The 24,260-nt window shown below is 35.9% G+C and overlaps 1 protein-coding gene across 1 annotated transcript in view; it reads right to left on the bottom strand.

The window, feature by feature from the left end:
* Positions 1 to 2,451: 2,451 nt before the first annotated feature.
* Positions 2,452 to 24,260, bottom strand: part of LOC120500661 (cilia- and flagella-associated protein 47-like) — a gene marked incomplete at its 5' end in the record, with an annotated part of 182,121 nt that continues 160,312 nt past the window's right edge. The window contains 4 exons of the mRNA XM_039705832.1: positions 2,452 to 2,689; positions 11,128 to 11,296; positions 20,765 to 20,926; positions 22,449 to 22,620. Coding sequence (XP_039561766.1) covers positions 2,468 to 2,689; positions 11,128 to 11,296; positions 20,765 to 20,926; positions 22,449 to 22,620 — 725 coding nt within the window. The remainder of the gene's footprint in view (positions 2,690 to 11,127; positions 11,297 to 20,764; positions 20,927 to 22,448; positions 22,621 to 24,260) is intronic.

Below are 24,260 nucleotides of genomic sequence, written 5' to 3'. Positions count from 1 at the left end.
CCCTGACTGCATCAATTGTGTTTAGGTCTATCCACAACAGCTGAATTCCTCTGCAGATTACATTTTTAGGGTGCAGAGTGATGGTGAGCTTGCCCAGCTCTTCTGAAGCTCACATTTAATGGTGGGCCCAAAGGCTTTGAAGTGAAATCTTTAAGTAAAAAAGCCCAGCATTTTGTAATCTTTTCCCATGTGAGACCTTTCCTTCCAGGAGCTGAAACACTAATATTTTCAAAATGGGTCAGTAATTCTATTAAAAAGGAGGAAGCAAGTAATGAATACAAGTTATCATTCTGGAAAACTTCCAGTGCTGATGCTTGGAAACTGTTTTTAAGAGATAGACTTGGAATTAGTCCTTGGATTACAAATAATACAGTCACCTCAGCAATGGAATTGCAAATTACCAAGCCAAGTAGCATTTTTCTGTAACTGTATTTTTAACAGTTTAGTCACTGTAATTCATAAATGCATGCAGGTATTATGTAAAACACTGTGTATGTTACAATCACACAGCTAAAATGTCTTTCTTTAAATCATCTTTGCAAGCGTATTCTTCATATCAGAAGAAATATGTTTATCTCCCTTTAAACTGTAAGAAATTAGAAAAATACACTTTTAAAATTAGGTCCAAATTCAATTGACAATTGCATATCTTGCACAGCTCAAAAGTGACCTTGTACACATTGAAAAAAACCCATAATTTTGTCCTTCAAGCACAGATTATGCATTCATCCCTTTTAAAATAGATAATATAAATGATTCTTTTGAAAACACCCCTCTGGTAATATTTATTGTACATTTTCCCATGGATGTTTAAAATGTTTAGATGTATGACAGAATTTGAAATCTAATACATATAGCAGCAAGTGCAGGCAAGTAAATCAGGCATAACATTTCTGGAGTGAACACCATGTAATTTTTAAGTGATTCAGCTCTATGCCACCTGCTAATCCATTTCTGGGAGAATTAGGAAATTTTGTGCATCTTGCAAAAAAGGATAAAAATGCTTTTAAAAAAAGTTGTTTTCAATTAAATATTTCCTGAACACCAATTATTAGTTGTGAAACTATTGCTGGTTTGTAAATTCTGATTTCTTATGGTCAGATAAACACTTACTTCATTTATATATGCAGCTAGAGCCTTCCTATGAAATCCAGCTGCATTTGTGGTCCCAGCAGCATTTAAGATAAATATTACTACAGCTTCTTTCTCAATGTCTTCTAGAGATATCAGTATGGACAGTATCTTTCCAGTGTTGTACACTGAATTTATAAAGCTGATTTTATTCTCACTGCAGATTACCTGGTTTCTGACCAAAACGGGGCACCGTGCATTTAGAAAAAGGTATTAAACAGCACCATTGGCTGTTTTATGTGCTCCCAACATTTTCTGTAATAGCTTCTCTAAAAATGTGTGGCATAAACAAAATCCTCAAGCGCATCGTGGTAAAAGGGTTTTATTGGTGCTCATTTGCACTGACCTACATAAGTTGTTCTCAGGCTCCCCATTCCTGAGCAGTGATGCTCATTCTGTATTGGAGCCAAGAAGGCACTTAGTCTGTGCCAAGCCATCTTTTTGTCAACGTACATTTTGCCATCAAAATAAAGGCACAAATACAATTTATGTTCTGTTCGTAAAATCAGGAAAAATGATCTCGATGAAGAAAGGAGTCAGGAGTTACCCATCCAATGATCTTACAAAGCATGTCTGCATAGATCTAATTTTCCACGTTATATCAGGAGCAGAGAAAGCCTGAATTCCCATCAAAAGAATGGAAATAGAAACACACCAGGAATATCACCTCTGATTTGTTTATTCTAGGAAAAAAAAAGGAAAATCTGTCTTAATTCCTCATAGCCTTCGATATGTTAATATTCTAAAGCACTCTATAAAATATACCTGACATAAAATTATTGCAGCAGGACATTTTATTTCACTTCTGTGCTATGTATAATTATCAAAGATTTGAAATGTTATGGAATTAATAAAATATGACTGTTATTTTATACACAGCAAAGATGTTCTAATTAATGAAATTTTTCAAAGCAAGTAAAGGTAAGGATTTTCTTGTGGAAGAGAACACAGATTGTTTTTTCTTGCTTGTTTTGCATGGGTGTGATGTGCTGAACATTACACAGAATGTTCAGTGAAATTTCCTATTACAGTCTTATAAACCAACATCCTTTAGAAAGCAACACATTAGTTTGAATTACCCAATCCTCAGATATAATTGTTTTAAACCTAAAGCTTTTTCTCTGAAGTTTCTGACATATGCATGACATAAACTAATTGTTAGGCATTCAAAATCCCTTATAGAAAAGCAGGAATATTACTAGAGTTCCAGTGCTCTGAATCTTCCATACAGAATATACAATCCATGCACACCATATCTGTTAAAAAAAAATAAATTAACAAACAATGTTTTTTTAATCTGCAGAATTTATTTGTTCTCTCTCCAAAAATTAACAGATTATAATTTTCTCTGTTTATTCCTAAGGACCAAAGGTGCTCCTTTGATTGGTGAGGATGCCCCAGTGGTTATAAGTTTCAGATTTTCACGTACAAAATTGCGCTGTCGGACTGTGAACGATCCTGTGTAGCTGCTGGTGCAAACTACTTTTGCTGCCACTGTAGGTGGTGCAGTCTGTGGAGGAAGTCCATTGATTATATATGTCCACTGCATTGACTGTGTCTGAAAATAATGAACAGGGAAAAAAAAAAATCAATGACCAAATACCTTGAAGATTCATCAGTGATTTAAGATGCAACATTGATTTCAAAAGATATTTGAAATGTAATGCACTGGAATAACACAGAATGAGAACTGCAATCCTGGAACAGAGAACTGAAATCACATTCAGCTTTATTCAGGATCAGGCATAAAAAAGACGAGACATTTACCTTCCCTGGCTGATCTAAAATTCCTTTTTTATTTAAAAATCCCAGAAGTCTGTGTGTTTTTCAAAGAGCTCTGTATGTTTTTCAAAGGTGACTATTCCTTACTACAACATAAATGCCTCAAGTTTGTACCGTAGGATTCACTTACAGCTCTGCTGTCTGTAACAATGGTAATATCAAATGGTGGGACTTTCGCGTTAAAAGAATGAACAAAACTAAGACAAAAGGACTCTGTGCACAAGAGAATTGAAGCTTCATGTTGTAATCTCTGGTTTGAGGCACATTTATATGGATTGAAAATGACACTCTTCATTTGCTCTCTGTTTATAACTGGTCTCTAGGAATGGAACATATGTTTCCATGTCATGTCTTGTAATGCTTGAACCCTGCCTGATTCTTCCTTAGTACATGGACCTTATTCTTACTACACATCCCATCTATCCATGCTTAAGGACTTTTATTTCTATGAATATTAGGGTATATTGTGGTCTACTTCTTATGCTTCATGTGTCCTGAAACAGAATTTTGGTTGTTAAAAACTCATGTGTAATTTTTGCAGAACTTCCAAAACTTTTCCTTTCATAAGTATCACTTAATTTTTGAAAGCAGGTCTTCATTCTAAGTCTCTAGCACTTTCCTGTCATTACATCTGGAAAAAGGAATATTCCTGGGTTTTAGTTTTCTGTTCTACTTTTCTTGTAAAAAAACCCAAAACTACAAACTAACAACAGAAATATTACAAACCCAAAAGATATTACAAAATCTCAAGTGCTGTGTCATTATGCCCAGTTTTGTACTGTGCAAAAGAACAAAGCATTGCATGGCCACTTTAAGCATAGACTGTCATAAATTCCCTCACACCTAGTGACTGAAAATCCTATGTTTTATATTTGGGGCTTTTCTTTCTCTTTCTGAGATGAAACTAATAGAGTAAGACTAAATAAAAATATGGTATGTATAAGTCTATTAAAATATATTCATACAAATGAAATTTGGCTTTTATACAGAACACAGAGCATGAACAGAGTACACAGAACATAGCAGACTGTCTGACTTTGCAGTCTCAGAGCAGGGAAGTCACATGAAAGGAGTGGTATTTCCAAATTCCCAAGCTCTGCCTTTCCCCAGGACACAGCAGTGCAGGCACAGAGCTGTGCTGGCTGTGGTTCCAGAGCAGGTTTTTGTTGCTCTCCTGCTGTGTGGAACTACAGGGGCACAGCTCATAGGGTCACCTTTCTCTGCTCCTTCTTCCAATTTTATCATTACAGGGAGGAGTTGTACTTCATGGAATTCATCACCCATTTAAAACTAATTTAATCATTAGAACAATCAATTGTAGATAGAAACATTACACCTAACAACAGTGTCATTCTTCATCTGAGGAAACAAAAGGTCAGAAAGGCTGATATGCTTTGAAATTGCTCTGGAAAACAGAGCTACAGTCAAGCCTCAAAGCTCATGGGTCTTTCCCTCAGCTGGCAGTCCAGCTTCCCACATGGCTGGATTTGTGGCCAATTTTTTTCATTCCAGTGTGAGCTCTCTGCTCCTGTTCTGCTGCTGGGCATGTAAATAAAAAAAAAAAAAAAAAAACCTGCCAGATTTGACCTATAGAGTGGTGCCACAATACCCACTCAATTTGTGGCAGATTTTCACACTCCATAAATGCTATCAACCATCTCCAAAGCAGAGTGCGTATATTTGCCTTGTTATTCATTGCATTTTATCCTTTAATTATGGTTTAGGTAAAGCACTGCAAAAGCCACAGAGATGAGCAGTGAACCTTCTCCACATCCAACCTTCTGTGGAGTCATCCCATATTTACATCAACATACAGAAGAAGGAAAAAAGCATGGAAAAAAATGTTTCTTGACTTTACTAAGTTTTGTTACATCAGTTTTATACTTGCCACTGAAAAGTTTGAATCTATTATGCTTATCTTGGTTTTCTTTCATATGCTTCTTCCTACCATTCTAATTGCTGCCCTGTTCAGTGATAATTTATATTTAAAGAGTATCATTGCAAGTAGTTTTGAATTTATAATACAGATATTCAACAAAAAGAAGTTTCAGAACATTAAACCATAAACTCTTTGGCTCAGGCTTTGTTCTCTTCTGTGCATTTATAGAGCATTTACATTATTTCACAGATATACTGCATACACTTACAGCTCCTATATGTCATCATCATATGAATCTCCAATTGTTTTAACCAGCATTTTGGCTATTGAATGATACTTTTCTGCACCAATGTTGAAAGAATAGCTGAGGGTTTTTTTCTGTGTATTTTTAAAGATACCTCTGCTTGAAAATGGGCAGTATTGATTTTACATGGTGTCTGCTGAATGACTTATTCTATTCCAGTAAGATTAGTAAATGAGAACTCAGTAGATATTTCAGCATGCATGCTTAGTTTTTCAAAATTTTTATTACTATCCTACTAAAAGCAAAATTTAAATTTAAATTGAATATTATTCTGTGTAAAACAGGCAGATTAACTCATCTTTATTCTCAACCTTATTTAATACTGTGAAATGAACTAGTAACTCTACTGTTTGTAAAGGTAACAGCCAGCAAAAGCAGGTGTGACATGAACCAGCATCAGCATCTTGTTTCCAAAGATAAAGTAGTCATTTAAGAGAAGCAAGTGGCTCTCCAAAATTAGCTCATTATTTCATTAACTTCAGTACAAATTAAATAGTTTATCTTTCTTTAATAAAGCATATGAACAATTTAGTTAAAAGGTAATTTAACCTCAGTGTCATACACACTGTGTGAAAGTCTTATGGATTATTTCAAGGTCACAGCAAAGAAAAATACAGATCATCACAGTTTCAGCCTTTCCTGGAATGGTGGAGAGGAAGAAGAGAGACTTTCAAAGGCCATCCACATATGACCATAGAATTATGATAGAATATTTGATTTACAAGCAGTATTTACTTGCCTCAAAAGCAGGCCAAAATTTCTCAAATCAGAGGAACACTTCTTCCTATTTCTGAGGCAATGCAGTTTACTGTATCAAATTTGGAATAATTCCAATACTAGCTCTGGCAGTAACAAAGTCTAAAGATGAAAGGATCAAATCTGCTGCAATCTGTACTATGACTAGGACAGAATTCCCAAAGAGAATCTCTGTTAAGAAGATATATCTGATATAAACATAGGTAGTTAAGAACCCAGGCTCCCTGTGATGCATATCTAGGCCTATTTCACACACAATTTAAGAAGAAAGACCAGATCATATTCTGAATGTCCTTGACAATACAAGGGAGGATTTCTTGTTGAAATGAATGACTTTCTTTTTACAAAACCTCGGTATTCCTGAATAAAAATGTGAAGAGAATAACAATTTGGCTCACCTGACTACAGTAATGGCCATGTACTGAGCTAAATCTCTCTGAAAAGTGTTTTTAACAATTAAAAATGAGACACAAACTGCCACTTCTTATTACATAACCTAAGCTATTCAAGTAAGTCATTAAATCATCTTGATGGGTGACTGAGTAATGTTCATAAAGCAAATTATTCAGCCACTACTGGTAACAGTCACCAAATAATTTATATGAAAGTCTATTTGTTTGGTATCCAACCCAATTTTACTGATGCCTCGTGATTCATAGGATTAATTTTCAAAACACAGATTATGCATGGGTGTTCACTGTAGGCTGGAAGCGCTACTGAAGTACATGGTAAATAATTGCCAAAGCAATCTGTTAGGAAAGTGGATTGGGAGGAAGGATCAGGAATTTCAAGTAATATTGTATTCCAGTTAGCTTACAAATACTGTTAACTCAGAAAAATCAAAATACAATTCACAAGACTTCCTAAAAAATTAAAACCACAGAAAATTACAGGTATTGCATCAAATATTTCCTGGCCGTTAATTTATACTGCAAGGTTTTGTTATACAAACAAACAAAAAAAAAAGACCAATTACCATCAGTGTATCCAGAGTGAAATTAAAGCAAACCTTTATGTGAACTTTGTAAGGGAAGAACAAAGGCAAGGAAATTCCTGGATCAAGACAATGATAGCTTGGTAAGTGAAGGAAGAAAGGGGGGAAAACCCAAAGCAATAAGAACCACCTCCCACAAGCAGACAAATGCCCATCCAGGCTCTGACCAATTTTTAATGAAGAAGATGGATAAGAAAAATTTTCTTAGCTTAAAGAATACTTCCAGATATAATTAAATTTTACTTAATTGGTTTCTGCACTTCAAATATTAGGTGTTTCACAACATTGCCTAGACATTATATAATCAAAATCCTCCAGGACTGGCAGTGTTCTCAACACTCTTTTACAGCAATGGTTCCCTCATTATTAGCACCTTTTGCCATTATCAGAACTATAAGTCTCAATAAGCAAAGTAACCTTTCTTCATGCTTGTGAATCAAAAATATTGAGTACTGATTCTGCACTCTGTTTCTAACCCTACAGCTCAAGCCAGCACCAACATGTATCTTGTTTAATAGGAAATTATTTCAATTATTCTAGTAAGTTAATTACATTTTTCCTTGCTCATTCTTTTCAAGAGATAATATTTAAAGTAACATTGAACTATGGTAATTAAGAAATCCACTAGGAACAAGGCAGTTTCAGCAAGCTGCTGAATATGTAAGAGTACTGTTTGCTGTTAAGATATGCAAGTTTGCATAGACAAGTTTAGAGAAGCCACACCTGGGTACTGTGGCTGGAACACTGCATCATTTATTTGCAGAACAGCATGACAAATGCTTTTGATATGCTATCTTCCATAGGCTAAGTTAGTGATTATTCAGTAATAAAGGTGCACAAGCCTGACTTCTGGAGGGCTTGATAATGTTACCTGCAATCTGGTTCACTCTGACACCTATTTTATCATTTAAGACTTATTGTGTGTGCCTTCTGCTTTAGAATATCTCAGAAGTCTCACACATGAATTACAAAGCAATTGCTCTGGTCTCCAGCTGAATTCAGCACAGTGAAAGGAAATTAACTGCAAGCCAACAGGAATAGGCTCCTTGCCAAGGATTCCCAGCCTGCTGGCTGCTCCACCTTGTGCCTGGCTGTGGTTCCAGCCCCAGCTGCACCTTGACATCCCTCAGCTCTGTCGGTTTTCTGTTCAGCCTGACTGGCACACCACAGCTCTGGGATGTCACTGTGGCTCAGGAAGTCCCTTCTGTCCTCACAGCACTTTACAGCTCATCTAAGTAGAGTGCTCTCTTCACTTATTTATCATTAGGGATAATATATTTTTTTTAAATTCAGAACTGCACTATTTATGAAGGCAATTCTAAATTTAGAAGTTTGATTATTGAAAAATAGCTATTTAAAAATGCTGTTCAGGCACAGTTTCACTGTTTCTTACCTGTAGCTTAATTAAGTTGTGATGTCCTCATTCAAAGCTACAAGCTTTTTCAAAGAAACAAGCATGATTATTTTCCTTACTGCCTTTTTGTAATAGTTCATTCTCTGATCTACATAAAAATTTAAAGTGTCACTTCTGCAAAAATAAGATTCCTAGCAGCCATTTAAATAATTATCTAACTTCCATTGTTTTGAGATGTAGTTGACTGAGAACAGAAGTTTTAATGATGGTTAAAGAGCTTTAACTGCTTCAGCAAAGTAATTAAGGTTTCCTGCCATTAATCAAATCTACTGTAAGTATTCATGAATATTAAGTCTGAAAGAATCCGTACCATATCCCATGAAGTACTTGATTTGTGTGCTGAAATATAAACTAGTCAAGATGATTCAATTATACATATATACATTCAGTTAGTAAAATGTACACACTAAGTTCTGGTAGAGACAGACTTACATATATGTTAATGCTAGTTAGTTTCTCAGCAGGATAATAAAACAAACAAAAAAAATGTACATACAATATTTTGGTTTAAAATTAAAAAAAAAAAAAAAAAGATAAAAAGATGACTGTAGGATCTTCCTCCATAATCCTAACCTCCCATTTTCCTTTACAACACAATTGTAATGATGAACATAAACCAAAGAACTTGCACTGATATCTCTGCTACTTTACAGCTTAATTATCACTGTTCATTGAAACACACAAAAATTAGAAATCTGATACTCATTGTTGAAATAATTTAATAATAAAAATATGTTAGTGTTAGGAGTATGAGTTTACCCTTGGAAATGCAAAAGACATTTTAAAGCAAGAGCACTGTAAGCCTTTATTACAGCAGCAGCAGAAAAGAGGCACTGCAAAAGAAAATCTTCTTCAACATTTCTAAAAATAGCCCAAAGCCTCAGCCAATATATTGGCTAGAGAGGATACATGCAAGAAAGGTTCTTCAGAGTTAGGTCAAACACTAATTGCATTTCACCACCTCCACTGTTAAATAAGAATGATTTAATACAGCTTTTATTTAATATATCTTTCTAAGTCCATCTCCCTCAGTTTACTAATGGAAATTATTCCAACAAACACAAAAGGCAGAAATTAATATCGTATTCTCAACATCTCATCAAATCTTACATCAGGTCAGTGCTGAGAGCACAGCAGCTGAATCACACACAGCCACAGATGCTCTCCCTTCCATCAGAACTGCAGGAATTAAAGCTTGTGTGGAGCAGAAAGGGCGAAGTCTGGAGTACAAGAAAGAGCTACCAAAAAGAGCAAAGAGAACACAAGGTGCATCAAAACATTACTGAAACCACTTAATTCTGCAATTTGAGTGAGAATGTTAAAAGCATCTCTAACAGACTATGATGGACTTATACTGATCCAGAATGTGCTTATAAGAATCCTTGATGCATTTTTAAATGTTCAGGAACAGATACAACAAGATGTGATCTGATATCTGTATATATGTAATATGTATGAATGACTGACTTACTGCAGCCAACACAGTACCAAAGGTGGAGATGTGAAGAGCTGTCTGCCTAGATCATCAGCAGAGACTGAGGTGTGAGTGCATGTAGCTTAAAAATCCAATTAGACACAGGCCATCTATACTGATAAATTCCTAAAAGGAAATTCTGAATTACTGCCTGAGTTCTTAAAGAGCTAATAATAGCCTTTGATCATTGTGTTTGTCCCATTCCAGACAGATTTATGGTAAAATCTTGTTAGTGATGAAAGCTAAGCCAAGGACAAGCATAGCTACTGCATTTGTATGTGCCATGCCTCACAACAGCAGTTCAGCTCCAAAACTTCAAGTTTCTGAGCTCTGTAGCTGTGTCATACAGTACTTTGTAAACACAAAATAGCACAGAATATATTCAGTAAGCTATCTTATTTTTCAAAAGGAAGAGTGATAAGCATCATTGCTGTTTATGTAAAGAGATTATATTAATCAGACATCTAATGCAGTAAAAGAAAACAAGTAGGAGGGATTGAAGGACTTAGTTTTTCCAGGCTAGGAATTTCTTATTCACTGTTATACAAGTTGTCACTTATAGAGATAAAACACTACAATGATTTGCCATGCATCTTTTTATCAACTTTGTCTTGACCATTTTATTTCTTAAATCAATATTGCTGTTTCACTTCTAATATAGTAGTCTGAAAACACTACCAGCACGCAGTGAATAGACTGAAATGAAAAACCATGATTTATAGAGAATGTGGGGTTTTGCCCCTGCTGTGTGTTTACAACAGATTCCTTCTAAAGGATAGCTTAAAACTTGAAAATTGGTTTCTGAGAGCATTTTTACTGCTGAAGGAATACATGTCTTCAAATGTTTCCTGACCTTCACATTACACAGGCTACTTGGTTGCAAATAATTTTCATTTATTTTGCATCTTGCTTCAAAAGAGCTATTCCTGGCTTTGTGCTCTGAAATTCTCGCCTCCACAGTTTGGCACCTGCCTTCTTGGAGCCTTTGATCATATAAGATGTATGATACAATTAAAATCAATAACCTAGGCTTCACATATTCAATTACTTTTATATTCTCCACCAATTCTTAACAGGATTATATTGATTCTCCGTGAAAGTCATGTTGTCTGTGGAGTTGGGGCAAACATATCAAGATTAAGTATCTCCCTCTGGTGCTGATGGCAAAGGAAAATGTGGAAATTATAACACGGTGTAAAATACGGTATGTTTTTTCCAGCTTGTCATCAGTCAATTCTCCAAATTTAGTTTTATTCTTGTCCATTGTGAGAAGTAGCAAAACCATCCCAGCACATGCACTGGGTGTGTTCCAGTGCTGCTCTTTGGTGCAGGATTTCTCTCCCTGATGGCACTCCTGAAGGAGTATTAGTGCACTGCCCTGGGGAAGGCTTACCTCGATGACCAGTGTGGCTGTGTGCTTCTTGCCATACATCCTTGGCTTGTATCCCACTGTTATATGGGTTCCCACAGTGCCTTCTGGGAGAAGTTCTCCAGCTTGTGGCATCACAAGGAAATCGGGATCACTGCCTGGCAGGAAGTGTGCAGTGAATGGCTCTGGGTACCTGCCGAAAAAACACAGGAGACTGTTGTGCCTTTTACAGCATCTTCACAGAATTTATCTGCAATCTAACACTTAGGCCACCATGTGGCACGACTCAGGAAACATGGCATGGAATGAATATGGAATATTAACAGCATTCTTACTTACAGAATAATTATTGTGTAGTAATTCCTTATTTATACACAGGGACCTGTATACTGGTATTCAACTTCAAACATATTTGCATGCTATTATAAATATTATATTAACTATGGAATAATGATAGCATTTGCCACTAGGAAAAAAAGAATCATTTGACTTGTAAAGATATCATAATAGTGATAGAAGTAAATTCCATATCAGAGTAAAAATCCATTTTTCCTATTAATAGTACTCCCTTTTTCCAATTCCTAATCAAATAAAACTGACAAGCTACCCATTTCATTAAGATTTATGACTAGAACTTAATTTGCATTCTGGCAGAGTGTTACTAGACGAGGAGAGAGTTCTGAAAGTCTTGAAATGAAGATATGAAAAATAATATTTTTTTATCACTGTTTTCACATTTTTCATATCCCACAGCCTGAACATTTTAAGATTTTGCAGTAACATAATTAGGTTCCTCTATTGATAATATTGTGTATCTCTTATCTCAAAGAATTTCTGATACAGGTACTGCAGATTTTGTCTAATGCCTTGATTCACAGCAGCGATTTTGGACCCAAAGAAAACCCTTAGTCCTGGTGAAGACTGGCTGAGCACTATAAAACAATCCTAGGCCAATCCCAAAGTAAAGCCTGTCCATCGCAATTCCTCAGGGACCCCTTGCCATAAACATTCTCAGCATGAAAAGAATGCACATTTTTGTATTTTCTGGTGAGGCATTATTCTCCTTTTAGTCTTTATATGTGTTGCTGAGGACAACTCTATCACTCTCTGAACAGAAGGAGAACACAGGAAATTGAAAGCAGAAATACAATGGGATGGTCAAAAATTAATCCACAACACCCTGGCACTGTACAGCAGGGCAAGTATCGTGCACACTTAGAGGGAATTCATTTTCCTGTATTGATAAAACTAGAAGAATGAAAAGCTAACAGCATCTCCAAGAAAAGCTGTTCAAATCTGTTTATTCATGGACTGTCACACCAGAAATAACACTTTTCAAAGAAAATACCCACAAAGAAATGAAATTTAATATTTTATGGCAAGTCATATCTCTGCGGAAATGTTCCACATTTCCTGGGCAAGCACTGTCCTGTGGGTGGCACGCTGGGCCTATGTCATTTTGTTTAAAAATAGCCTCCCTTGGAATATGTTCTCATGAAAGATTGTACTGTATTCAAAATGCTCTTGTGAAAAAAAGGTCACACCGCCCGTTTATAGAAACAAACAGTGAAAATGCAGAAAACAGAAACCAAAAGGCTTCTGTTGCCTCCAAAAAATGAACTGATACTTAGCAGTGCTGTTGGACTTGGGTGCATCAGCAAATTTAGCCTGGCTTTTCCTTTAGGTGACAGCACGGTGGGCAAAAGTACTGAATGTCTGAAACTACATTTCCAGTCTTCCAATCTTGACATCAAGCTTATGCTAACAATCTCTTTTTGTGGTGCCTAAATCTGTACTGCTGAGTTTATAGCCCTGGGCCATCAGCACTAATCCTGCTGGGCCTGAGCTCCCATCCAAGCGCCAGATAAGCCTTGAATTTTCACATCTTTGTTTTCCAAAAGAAGTGCTCAGCTGTGAATGCCTAGAGCACACCTACTACACACAGACAGCAGGAATGGGATCAAAAAGAAGTGATGGATCTAGATTGAGCAGCAGAGCAGAGCACTCACCAAAAATGCCTGAGATAAATATTCAAACCCTCATGCTGAAAACAGACCAGGACACAGGTCTTCATTTCCAGCATCACTGCTCTATTGATTAGCTTCAGGAACATTTCAAGGCAGCACTTTCTGTGTCCCGTGCTCAGTCTGTTCTCCAGTGAATACTTAGGGATGAGAACTCCCAGTAAGGGCTTGGTGTCTTTGTAAGACATCCAAGAGCATGACTTGCACCACAGATGTGATGATGAAATGCTAGGGGAGATGAGGCAGGGGACAGGCTGCTAACACAGCAGACACAGGAAAATACAAATTTCATTCCTGCAGAAGTTGCCTCCTAGCAGGGAGTTATGCAACAGTTATGCTTTGGAATTTTTCAGAGACATCAAAACAGTCAGAAAACAGATTAAAAAGCCACAGTTTTGTCCAGACAAGGGGATCAGACAGTTTAAAGTGAAACTGTCAGAAAACTCACCTATAATTATGCACAAGATATTTACCAAGTCAGAGAAAAATAATGTTATTACATCACCCTGTCAGATTTTAAAAATGGAAAGAAAAAAAAAAAAACTTTAAATAAAATCTGTACGTTTCTTGACAGCATTATCACAAGGTACTAGAGGCAGCTATAATTTCTGAGTAAAATACATAAAGGCATATGAACTTGCATGAACACATAAAATCAAAGCAAAAAGATCCCTGTTCCCAAAGCCTGTCAGTTTTAAACAGAAGAGTCAGGGTGTTTACTGGATGCAAAATGTTTCTCAGAGTAGAAACTATGGCCAAGTAAGGAAAATAGAAATCCTGACAAATTAAATTAATAGCTATAATATGATAGGCCAGCAGGGATTGTGACGAAGATGGTACAAAAAACACCAATTAAAAAATTACACATAATCAGAAACAGAAACCTTTCACTGATAAATCTTGCATTGTTTTAAAAATAAATCTAAAGATGCCCCTTGAGACAAAACAAGCAGTGCTTTCACTGCTGTTCACATTAGGGAGACAAACTGGCATGCTGGGTACCTCACAAGCACAAGTAAATTGCTTTTACTTCTCATCTTTTATAATAAAGAGAAATCTGGAGAAGAAATTCCAAGAATAGCGCCTGAATTTCAGACATTATAATTTTCTGTGTCTGTATATTTAGTGTATAATTAAAAATTAATAATTATGTTTTCTAAAATTATTAAAATTTAATTCCTCCTTCAAGTGAAAGAGCTCTGGAGTCAATGTTTGGCTTGTCATTTCTCAGCCATGAAGGTCGGTTGTGAGGAAGTCTGCACTTTTTCAAGAAGGGTGGCAGATATGAACATACTTTATAAAGCTTAATGATGTGTAGAATTTTGAAAACACATATAAACCAAGCACAAATGAATTAGAAAATGTAAGGGCAGAATCCTTATAAACCAAAGAATGTAAATGTGTTTTCCCATCTGTCTTTCCTTAACTCCTCTCATAATGGTTTGATACTGCCATCAGACAACACAAAATCTGTCCTTACTCAAATAATGAACAAGAGTAAACACTAACTTGAATTTAAAAAATAATTGTACAATCAAATAATGAGAACCTGGAAAGGAGGAAATTGAGCTGGTCTTACATGGACATTTTTATAATTACATCCTTATATAGAAGTCTATGCTTATCAGTGTTCTGAAGCTACACAATTTTCAAATTATTAAACTTAAAAATAATAGCAGCTTACATGTTCAACTAAAAAAGAACTTAAAATTCATATTCCTGTGGAGATCCAAATCTTATAAAATAGTCATCAAAACTGAAAATATTTATTACATTTTATTGAATAATGGCTCAAAATAGGTTTAATGTTTCTCTTCCAAAAACTACTGAAGCAGTAAATTGTTCCTGTAGAAATGTATTCCTTTACAAAACTCAGCATTTTGAAAAGCCATGCATAAAAATGCACGTAGTCCTTTTGGTCAAATGCTTGTGTATTTTTTGCTAATAAAAGAATAGTAATAAAACATCTTAATCTGTAAACTAGATAACTGCTTCGAGAAATAAGGGATATGAAAATGTTACAACAGTTCAAGTAGTTATGATAAGTTAATCATAACTAAACTTATTTCTTTTAAATTGTAGTTAACATCTGTTGGATGACACAAGAAATTTCAGCTATTACACAGTCAAGTTCTTAAAACATATTAACTGTATGCATTTGTCAAATTCTATAGAATTATTAGTGATACTTGGTATTATTTAGATAATTTCTTATCAACAAAAAACATTACAATAGACAAATAAATTAGTAACTCATTATTATTTATAAAAATTGGTTATGTTTCATACCCAAATCAACTCTGGTTTAATGGACCACTCCAAATCCTGAACTCTGAACATCAGAAAAGCTTTAAAACTCCACCTCTATCACTTCTTTGGAAAGGCTGCTTTAGAATTAAAGGACTTTAAAAAAATATGTTATGCAAACACTGCACGACAAATACCTGTCATGGAATGCTTTACCAACACTAAGATTCCATTTTTTTTGTTTGTACATGCTGTAAAACCAGAGCAGGAGTTAGAGGTTCTATCTTCACAAGCTGATTTCTGTCTCACCCCTGTAGAGCCCAGGGGTGCTGTTTGCAGATTGACTGATGACTGCATACAGGTCCTGGCTAAAAACATGTGCCATGTCAAGGATTGTATTGGTAGGAAGGATTATCATAACTTTGTGAAAGGTCTGCTGCATGTTTATATTATCAATATTTTCCACTAGTCTCCATTCAGGCTCCAAAAAATGGAGCCCAGTCAACATTTGTGCTTTTCAGCTGCCACTGTGTGGGAAGTACTAAGAGGAAGTATTCTAATTACATCTTTAGATTGGTGGTAGAATTTTGCAGAACCGCTGACAAAGACATTGGCAGAGGAATCCAGGCCTGTAACATACACAGCAATGTGTGAGAGAGTGAAGGAGAGGATGCATGAACTGAGAACTTACAAAATGCATTTTCTTGCAGCATACTTAATCCTGGCTTGTGGTATTTTTAATGAAATACAGCAGTAATTAGAGTAAAATAGAAATGGTTCTTAAAACTGTAATTGTAGACATTTTTTGTCGTTGTTTTCCCTTCAAAATAATGGAGGATACAGAAACAAAATGGGTTGTCCCCTAATTCCTCAGAATTAAAATTAATTTTGTGTGACCAAGGAATGTTTTTAATTGGACATTTATTCTATGCAGTAGGAAATATGCATACAAGAAATAAGGAAAATCTCCAATGAAAAGTAGGTTAAGAAAACTAAACCTGCATGTGCAGCCATTTTAAAGCCTAATTTAATCTTTTTTCTCATCTCCCCAGCCCACCAGTTTGGGGCTTTTTTTTCCTTTTTATTCTAGCTCTGTTTCCATAGTCAGATGGAGCCTTGGATTTTGCAGATGCCCCTCTGTGAAGATCACATCAACATGAGGCTGTTTGCTTTTTTTTGAGGCTGTGACAAGTGCCACGTTTTTTGGAGGAGCAGTTTGAGTTTATCCAAGAAGTTGCCTTGTAACAAATATGCTGCTTGTGATAAACACAGGATTGGAGTGACAGAGCAGGATGGAAAGATGGAAAAAATTCTACTGTATATGGGAAGCCATACATGATTGTAACACTCACTAACAGGTATGTGGGAAGACAGAACTAAATTGGTGAAAGGAAACTGTGCACGAAAAAAAAGCAGACAGAACAAATAGGAGAGAATTATCCCCCAGCTTGACTAAACCTTCAAATGTGGTGTAGTTTACCAAAGATTTCCAAGTGAATATAGTTTTCACCAATATCTATCTATCTATCTATCTATCTATCTATCTATCTATCTATCTATCTATCTATCCATCCATCCATCCATCCATCCCACACATCTCATGTTGGCTACTGAAGTATTTGCCATGGAAAACATAAGGGAACATTCTGCTGTAGGTGGCATCAGTATTTTAATGTGAAGAAATAAATCCAACCATCAAAATAAATGTACAGGAAGATAGAGCAGTAAATAAGCTCCAAAACCCACTTCTGTATTAATGCAAATGTCCTGATCCCAAAATTAATTGATGAAAAATACATTAAGTTATCTTCAGTATGCCAAATATAGAAATGGCTAGTTTTCTTGAGCAAAGTATCACTTTGGGAGTTTCTATTTTATGTTTCAGCTACAGATTTCAACATAAAAAAAATAGACCAATAATTTAAGACAGATATCAAGTAAATTTCTAAGTTTTATTTCCAAGGATAATATTCTATCCTTTTTGGTTAAAACTGCTGTCATTCTGTAAGCCATTGGCATTCAATAATGCATTTGGTATTAAAACAAGCACTAATATTATCTCAAACATTAGAGGTTTATACTAAAACAAATTACTCCAGTGGAAATGCTGCCAATGATTTCAGCTGGTGTTGAATTACTCCTGCATTTATGATAAAGCCCGAAAAAGGTCATCCATGAATGTTAAAATGTGGTAGATTTTTCTTATTTAGGAAGTGAAATCTGCTGATTTGACTCTAATCAAGCTTAATGCCAATACAAAAAACCCTTCAACAACATGTTCCTTTGGAATTTTTAAAGCTGAAAGTAAAATATTGGTCTACGCTATTCCCACTGACAGAGGTGCATATAGTTTTAAAAAAATACATTTGTTTTTTTCATGCAATAAAACTTTAGCTGCATTCTCAGTATCTTTCATTATTTTCTGGAGCAGATATTGGGCTATTTCTCATTGTGTGAACTTTAAATGTTTGAAAGGGTGCACTACATATTTTCATTAACTGCTGGAGCTTTCATTATTACAGATCATTCTGAAGAGTACAGGAATGACCTCCCATTTTTAACTGATCATCCTTCCAAAATCATTAATTCATTCTGAGATATCCTGTACACACTGAGGATTTTGGTAGGGGGGTGGGGGTGAGGGGAATATGGAATTTAAGGAGGAAGGCCACATTTGAGCTGCACTAGCTGCAAAGAAAAAGAAAGCTAAATCCATTGATCTCATAGATTTATTGTGGAGCACTGAAGATCCTCATTCAAGGTGGTGTGTGTATATATATGCAAGAATCCTAATCTGTTCTTAATAAGATTCTGAGCCTTTTTTAGGGCCTGTGGTTCTCATATACTATTCATTGCATCATTATTCATCCTGTTAGCTCAAAAAATGCACAGGTGTTCTCAGCGATGCTGTGCAACCCCTCTCCCCTGGTAGTAGCAGGGGGAAAAGACACATCTGCAGAGTCCCTCCCTAGCAAGTTACTCAGAAATACACCTGTTTCCCCCACAGTTATTCCCAGGCAGCAGTGCCATGAGCTACTGTCCAGCATAAGAAAAGAAGACATCAAGTATCTATACAGGCAAGGAGAAAAAAACCCCATCTCTATTAAAATAACAGAACTGCTTCTCTATGGATTGTGCTGTTAATTGATTACTAAGAAAATTCCAAAGGGCTGATCATTTTTTTTTCCAGGGAGGATCTATAGGATGGCACTTCATATCCTGTTCAAAAATTTTAAACCATGTTTTAATATTTCATTGTTTCATTATTAATCTAAAAATTTTGAGTTATTCAGGCATTAAATAACACCTGTAATACATGTTTTTCTTATGTAATTGCCTTTAATCTTCAGGACCACTATACTATGTGTTGGTTGGCTGAGTGTTCTATTTCTATACAAAACCTCCATCACCAAAATCTGCCAAGCAAATCACAGGTAAGATAAAGTAATATATAACTTATAGAGCAGTTCACAGAATCACAGAATGGGTCAGGTTGGAAGGGATCCCATTGGGTCATCAGGTCCAGCCTCCCTGCTCAAGTGGGGTCATCCCAGAGCCCATGGCACAGGATTGTGTCCAGACAGTTCTTGGATATCTCCACTGAGAGAGACTCCACACCCTCTCTGGACAATCTGGTCTAGTGTTTGGTCATTAAACAGGAAAGAAATTATTCTAATGTTCAGATAGATTTTCTGTGCAACAGTTTCTCTCTGTTTCTCCTGTCCCACTGCTGGGCACCACGGAGCAGAGCCGGGTCCATCCCTGCCCCTCCCTGCAGGCACTGACACACAGGGATGGGGGCCCCTCTCTTCTCGAGGCTGGACAGGCCCAGCTCCCTCAGCCTGTGCTCAGTGAGATGCTCCAGTCCCTCCATCACCTTTGTCACCCTCCCCTGGATCAGCTCCAGGAGCTCCGTGTCTGTCCTGTCCCGAGGAGCCCAGAGCTGGACACGTGATCCTCACAGGGCTGAGGAGCAGGATCCCCTCCCTGACCTGCAGGCAGTGTTCTCCTGAAGGCAACCTCATGAGTGGAGCTCCTGGTGCTCTTTATGACACAGAGCTTTTTTACTACATGCAAACAATCCATTTTGCATTTGAAATGTATGGGGGGAACACTTGTTATATAAAATAAAGTTGGAATTTGTTTAAGGGCGAAAGAGAATCTATCTTCCATCACGTCTCTTCCTTTCTATAACTGTAATGACTCAGGTTTTATAACACCTTTCTGGAGAACATCAGGTATCTTCACTGCTATCAAACACCTACCAGGAGATTACAGTATTGCCAGAGCAATTGCTTTGCTTTTGTTCCTGAAACAGCCATTCTATTGAAGCTGTTAACTTGAACACTGTGATAGAAACCTTTGTCAGAGTCCTCAATTAACATCACTGACAGACGTCTAAAACCTGGAACAACTGTCCATCTTAGAGACACAGCTTCTGGAAATAAGCTTTAAAAAAATCAGTTGTAACCAAATACACTTGCTGATGAGGATGAAAACCAAAGGAAGTATCCACAATGAAATATGCAATCAATCTGCATATCTGGCACACTTTCTAGATATATAGTAAAAATCACTAATTTAAAATAAAATATATGAAACTTTAAAGCTTCCATAAGCTACATGGATTGTACACATTATGATTCATTCAGATTCCTTGTTTAATATTTTAAAACTTATCTATCATTACCACACAATTTATTCTTTGACTTCTTGCTGTATACAAAAGGTATTACAAGTTTACCATAACATTGTAAAACTCTGTGAAAATAACTGAAATATGCAAAAATTATATATTAACAGGGGTTTCTGCAGGACTATGAATAAAGGAGAGTAACAAAATACTGAAGAATTACACCATTATTTTAGCAAGTGGAAGTAGAGATTAATTCAAAGCACACTTACATAATACAATAGGAGTACTTTAAAAAGAATGGCACATTTAAAAATTTTTAAAGCACAGTGTGAGGGAATGTTTTTAAATTGGTGTAAGCATAAAGTACCTTGAAAAAATCTATTAGTAAAAGCACTAGCTTTTAAAGTTTTACTAGTGAGCCTTTAATAGCACAAAATTATTATCATTCCTTAACATTGTATTACACATTTTAACATCCTCCCAAGCCTTTTAGGGAAAAAAAATCACAACATAAACATCTGGACTTGTTCCACAGATTTTCTCTCAAGCCAAAGTCTACATGTAAAATGCTTCTGTTTTCTACAACAAAGCTTCAAAATCACATTTGTCACTTCAACAATGCAGCTCTTGAAAATAAGGATGAAATAGCTGCATCCCACTTGCAGCTATTTGTGTTGCCCAAATTTATTCTAACCAATGTGTTTGAGTAGGAGTTGTACCCTCAGGAAAGTGCATAAATTCTTGAGTGTTTTACCTTGTCTGGCTTGTGAGCTTAAAGCCAACTATGGATTCCTTATTGAGGCCAAGTGCTTCAATGTTGATCACATCATCCACTTCTGGCTCTGTGGCAATGAACACCAATGGAAACTTCCAAAGGCCTCCTGCAGTACACTGAATCACAACAGTTGCCTCATTCCTTAAAATTTCAGAAAACAACAGTCAATAAATAGAAAAACATTATAAAACATGAAATGATTAATCTAAAAAAAAAATCTTTGAGTGTGTAAAAGTAAACTGCAGTAAAATGAAAATACTAATTACTTTAAACTGGAATACATCCCTAATTTTGAGTGGAAAAACTTGACTGGAATGTAGATTAAATAGCACTAGATAGTTAGACAAATATCTAAAAAACATAATATGGAAAGAACATAATATGGAAGTAAAATTCCTGGCACAGCCATGAGTTTTTATTCTTCTGCTTGCTCTCTTTTGAATAATAAAACAAACAAACAAACAAAACCCTACATGTATTTTACTAATTATTCTGTATTTACTGTGATGTTAGAAAATTTTGTCCAGAACATATTAGCAGTTCATAGTAGGATCAAATAGATCTAACAAAGGTCTATGTACTTAAGGAAAATGCCAGACTGTGATGACTTTGGACTGTCTAAGAGAATTGGTGCTGTAGATTCTGAAGATAACAAAACTAATTAATTGCAGTCATTGAGTTCTCTGCAGGAAGCCTAGATCTTAAGCACATAAAGATAAAAAAAATCCAACCCAAATTTAAAAATAATAAAATAAAATAAACCCCTGACAGAGCAGAAATGACAAGGCTTTCTAAATTCACCTCCCTCTGACACAATGACACTGAATCAGGTGGGTGGATCATTCTTTCTAAAGGTTTGCTCTTTGTTTATTTCATTAACCTTCTGGACTACTGCAAATAAAGAGTAACCTCCTGCCTCTTGAAGATAACTTTTTATGCAATCCGTGATACTCAGCAGTGACGGTTCCCTAACATTCCTGGTAATGTCAGGACTCTGGATTTACTTTGTAGTTGCAGGTCACAAAAGCTTCTTTTCAACCTCTTAATGACCCACATCTGCCTGTACCCAAAGGAAGGGGCAGCCTCCCTCTCTCCAAAAGGGACTCCCTTCAAGTTTCTTTTTAAAGAAGGGATATGGTCTTATGTAAACAACGCATACACATGATCTGTCACATCACAATCTAAAAAAGGAGAATAATTTCCTGTGGATCATTGTTACTGGGGCAGTAGAAACTAATTTCAAATTCAACTATCCCATCCAGTCAAAGAATACGTACACATGCTTGTCTATAAAAAGTTTTCCAAGACTTCATCTTGTTTGTATTTTTTTAGGAATTATGTTTGTATGTTTTTAGGAATTATGAGAACAAATGATTTTCATTGGGAGTCTTTCAATGTGCCAATGTTTTGTAGTAAAATGATGTACATACAGACTATGGAAGGAACTCAGCAGAACCATCTCACAGGCACTAAAAATAAACACTGTCAGTTTTAACACCAAAGATATCGTACTCAGAAGCAGCAAGGGAGAAGATCTAAACCAACAGATCTCAGAGGTGAAAACAAAATGAGGAAAAGAATGCATAGAAATTATTATATAAGGAAGAGTGAGCAGACAGGGTTTTATTACATGTTCTTTTGGTAGTAAGGAACAGGATCTTACCTCATTGGTTTGTTAGGTGCAAACACTACATTAAAGATCAGTGTTACAATTCTGGATTCTGTATCCCATTCTTTTTCAACCAGCTCCATACCAACAGAAGATTCAAGCTGAGATCTAATTTCATTTGATTGATATCGCAATTCATACAGAAATTCCAGTGTTGCAGAGGAACCTAAATGATACAGAAGAAAAAATATCAGCCTGTGTGCATTGTAATTTCACACAGTTGGTTGCTCAGTGTTACAATTCTTCCATTTGTTAATAAAAATGACAAATGAGTAAAACTAGCAATTATCTAAAACTTAAGTGATTTCCTTCTGACTCCATAATAAAATCTTCCAATTTCATATGACAGGCTATATAGTTTCCAGCAAAATAGAAGCTGGAAAACTTACTTGGGATATGTGAATGGTAATAGCAATATTGCTCTGTCTGGTGTGATACTTCTAGTTCATCAGCTAAATGAAATTTTCATAATACTCTTTTTGAGTAATGCCATTGGGACAATTGAAAAAACCCCATAATTAAGGACATCAATGCCATTGATGGCTGCAAGCCCGAGACACAGAATACAGAGAAATAGTGAAGATGCAGTGAAGCAGCCTCTTCTCTCCTTCCCAGAAGCAACTATGAAAAGGCCAAGTAGTAATGATATAAAAATAAACAGCTGAGCTTCTTGAATCAAATGTCTGCTCCAGGTGTAATAAAGGAAACTGAGATATTCAGTATACAATAGTAATTTGTGCACAGAAGGGAACATTTCTATGAGGAAAAGAATCTCAAGCTGCTAATCCATTAAAAAGTTTTACACATTTTATGGATGAGAAGTGTTTTAACACAACCACTAACTCCTACAGGAGAGTTCATTTTACTATGACCACCTGTCTCAGGGCACATTTTGAATTTGCACAGCTGAGTACAAATGTACAGAACTGCTGTGTGTGCATCCCTGTACACATATCCTGGCTGCATAGTGCCAGGCAGCTGCAGAGTTAATTCCCAAAGCCTTCTGACTCACAATTCTAAAACACAGATGACAGATTTGTTTATATAAAAAGTCCAAGTGACAATGTTTGAAAAAAGCTTACTTTGGTACTGCCAATCTGTAAAACCACCCAAATTTCAGTATGGAGATACCTTCCCACACTTCTAGTCCTTTGTCCTTCTCTGAAATGCACAATTTCCTCTTCCCACTTCAGCAGCTAACAGGAGCCATGACATTTTGTTGCTTCATTTTTATAACACAAGATTAACTCTAAGAAATGTGACAGTTTGTACTGAACCATTTGTAACTCTTTAAAGTAGACTGTTCACAGACCTCTGTGCAATATATACCAGATTAGAGTCACACAGATGTAAGCAAAGTATTATGACATGGGGTTATCAATCACAGTAGATTAGATACACACTGAGTACCAAAATACAGGATTTCCATGTATTGATCCATATATGCAGGGACTTCATTACAACAAATGTAATTTTTCAAAATTAAATTCAAGGTAAACATTTTCTCCCAGTCTTTAAAACTTAGGACCATCCTACATTGTTTCATCCTTGATGTTTTTACATTTGAAAAATGTCATGTTTATGTCATGCATTCAGATTCCAACACAGCCCAAGGCTTTTAGGAGTCACCCTTGACAAATGCTAGAACATGAAGATTCAGATGCTGACAATCAGTGGAATAGAAAGGATGACACAATCTGGAGCATTTCACAGTGAAAAGAAAATGCAGCTGTTGAGCAGATGTTTCTTTTAGCAGTTATATTAAAGCTACTCAGGAAAAGCTTATTTTATAGTTCAGGTGCTAGG

The sequence above is a fragment of the Passer montanus genome, unplaced genomic scaffold (assembly GCF_014805655.1).
Source record: "Passer montanus isolate IOZ18808 unplaced genomic scaffold, ASM1480565v1 scaffold186, whole genome shotgun sequence".
Taxonomy (NCBI): Eukaryota; Metazoa; Chordata; class Aves; order Passeriformes; family Passeridae; genus Passer; species Passer montanus.
The sequence above is the reverse complement of the archived record's forward strand: the minus strand, read 5'-3'. Positions and strand labels throughout refer to the sequence as shown.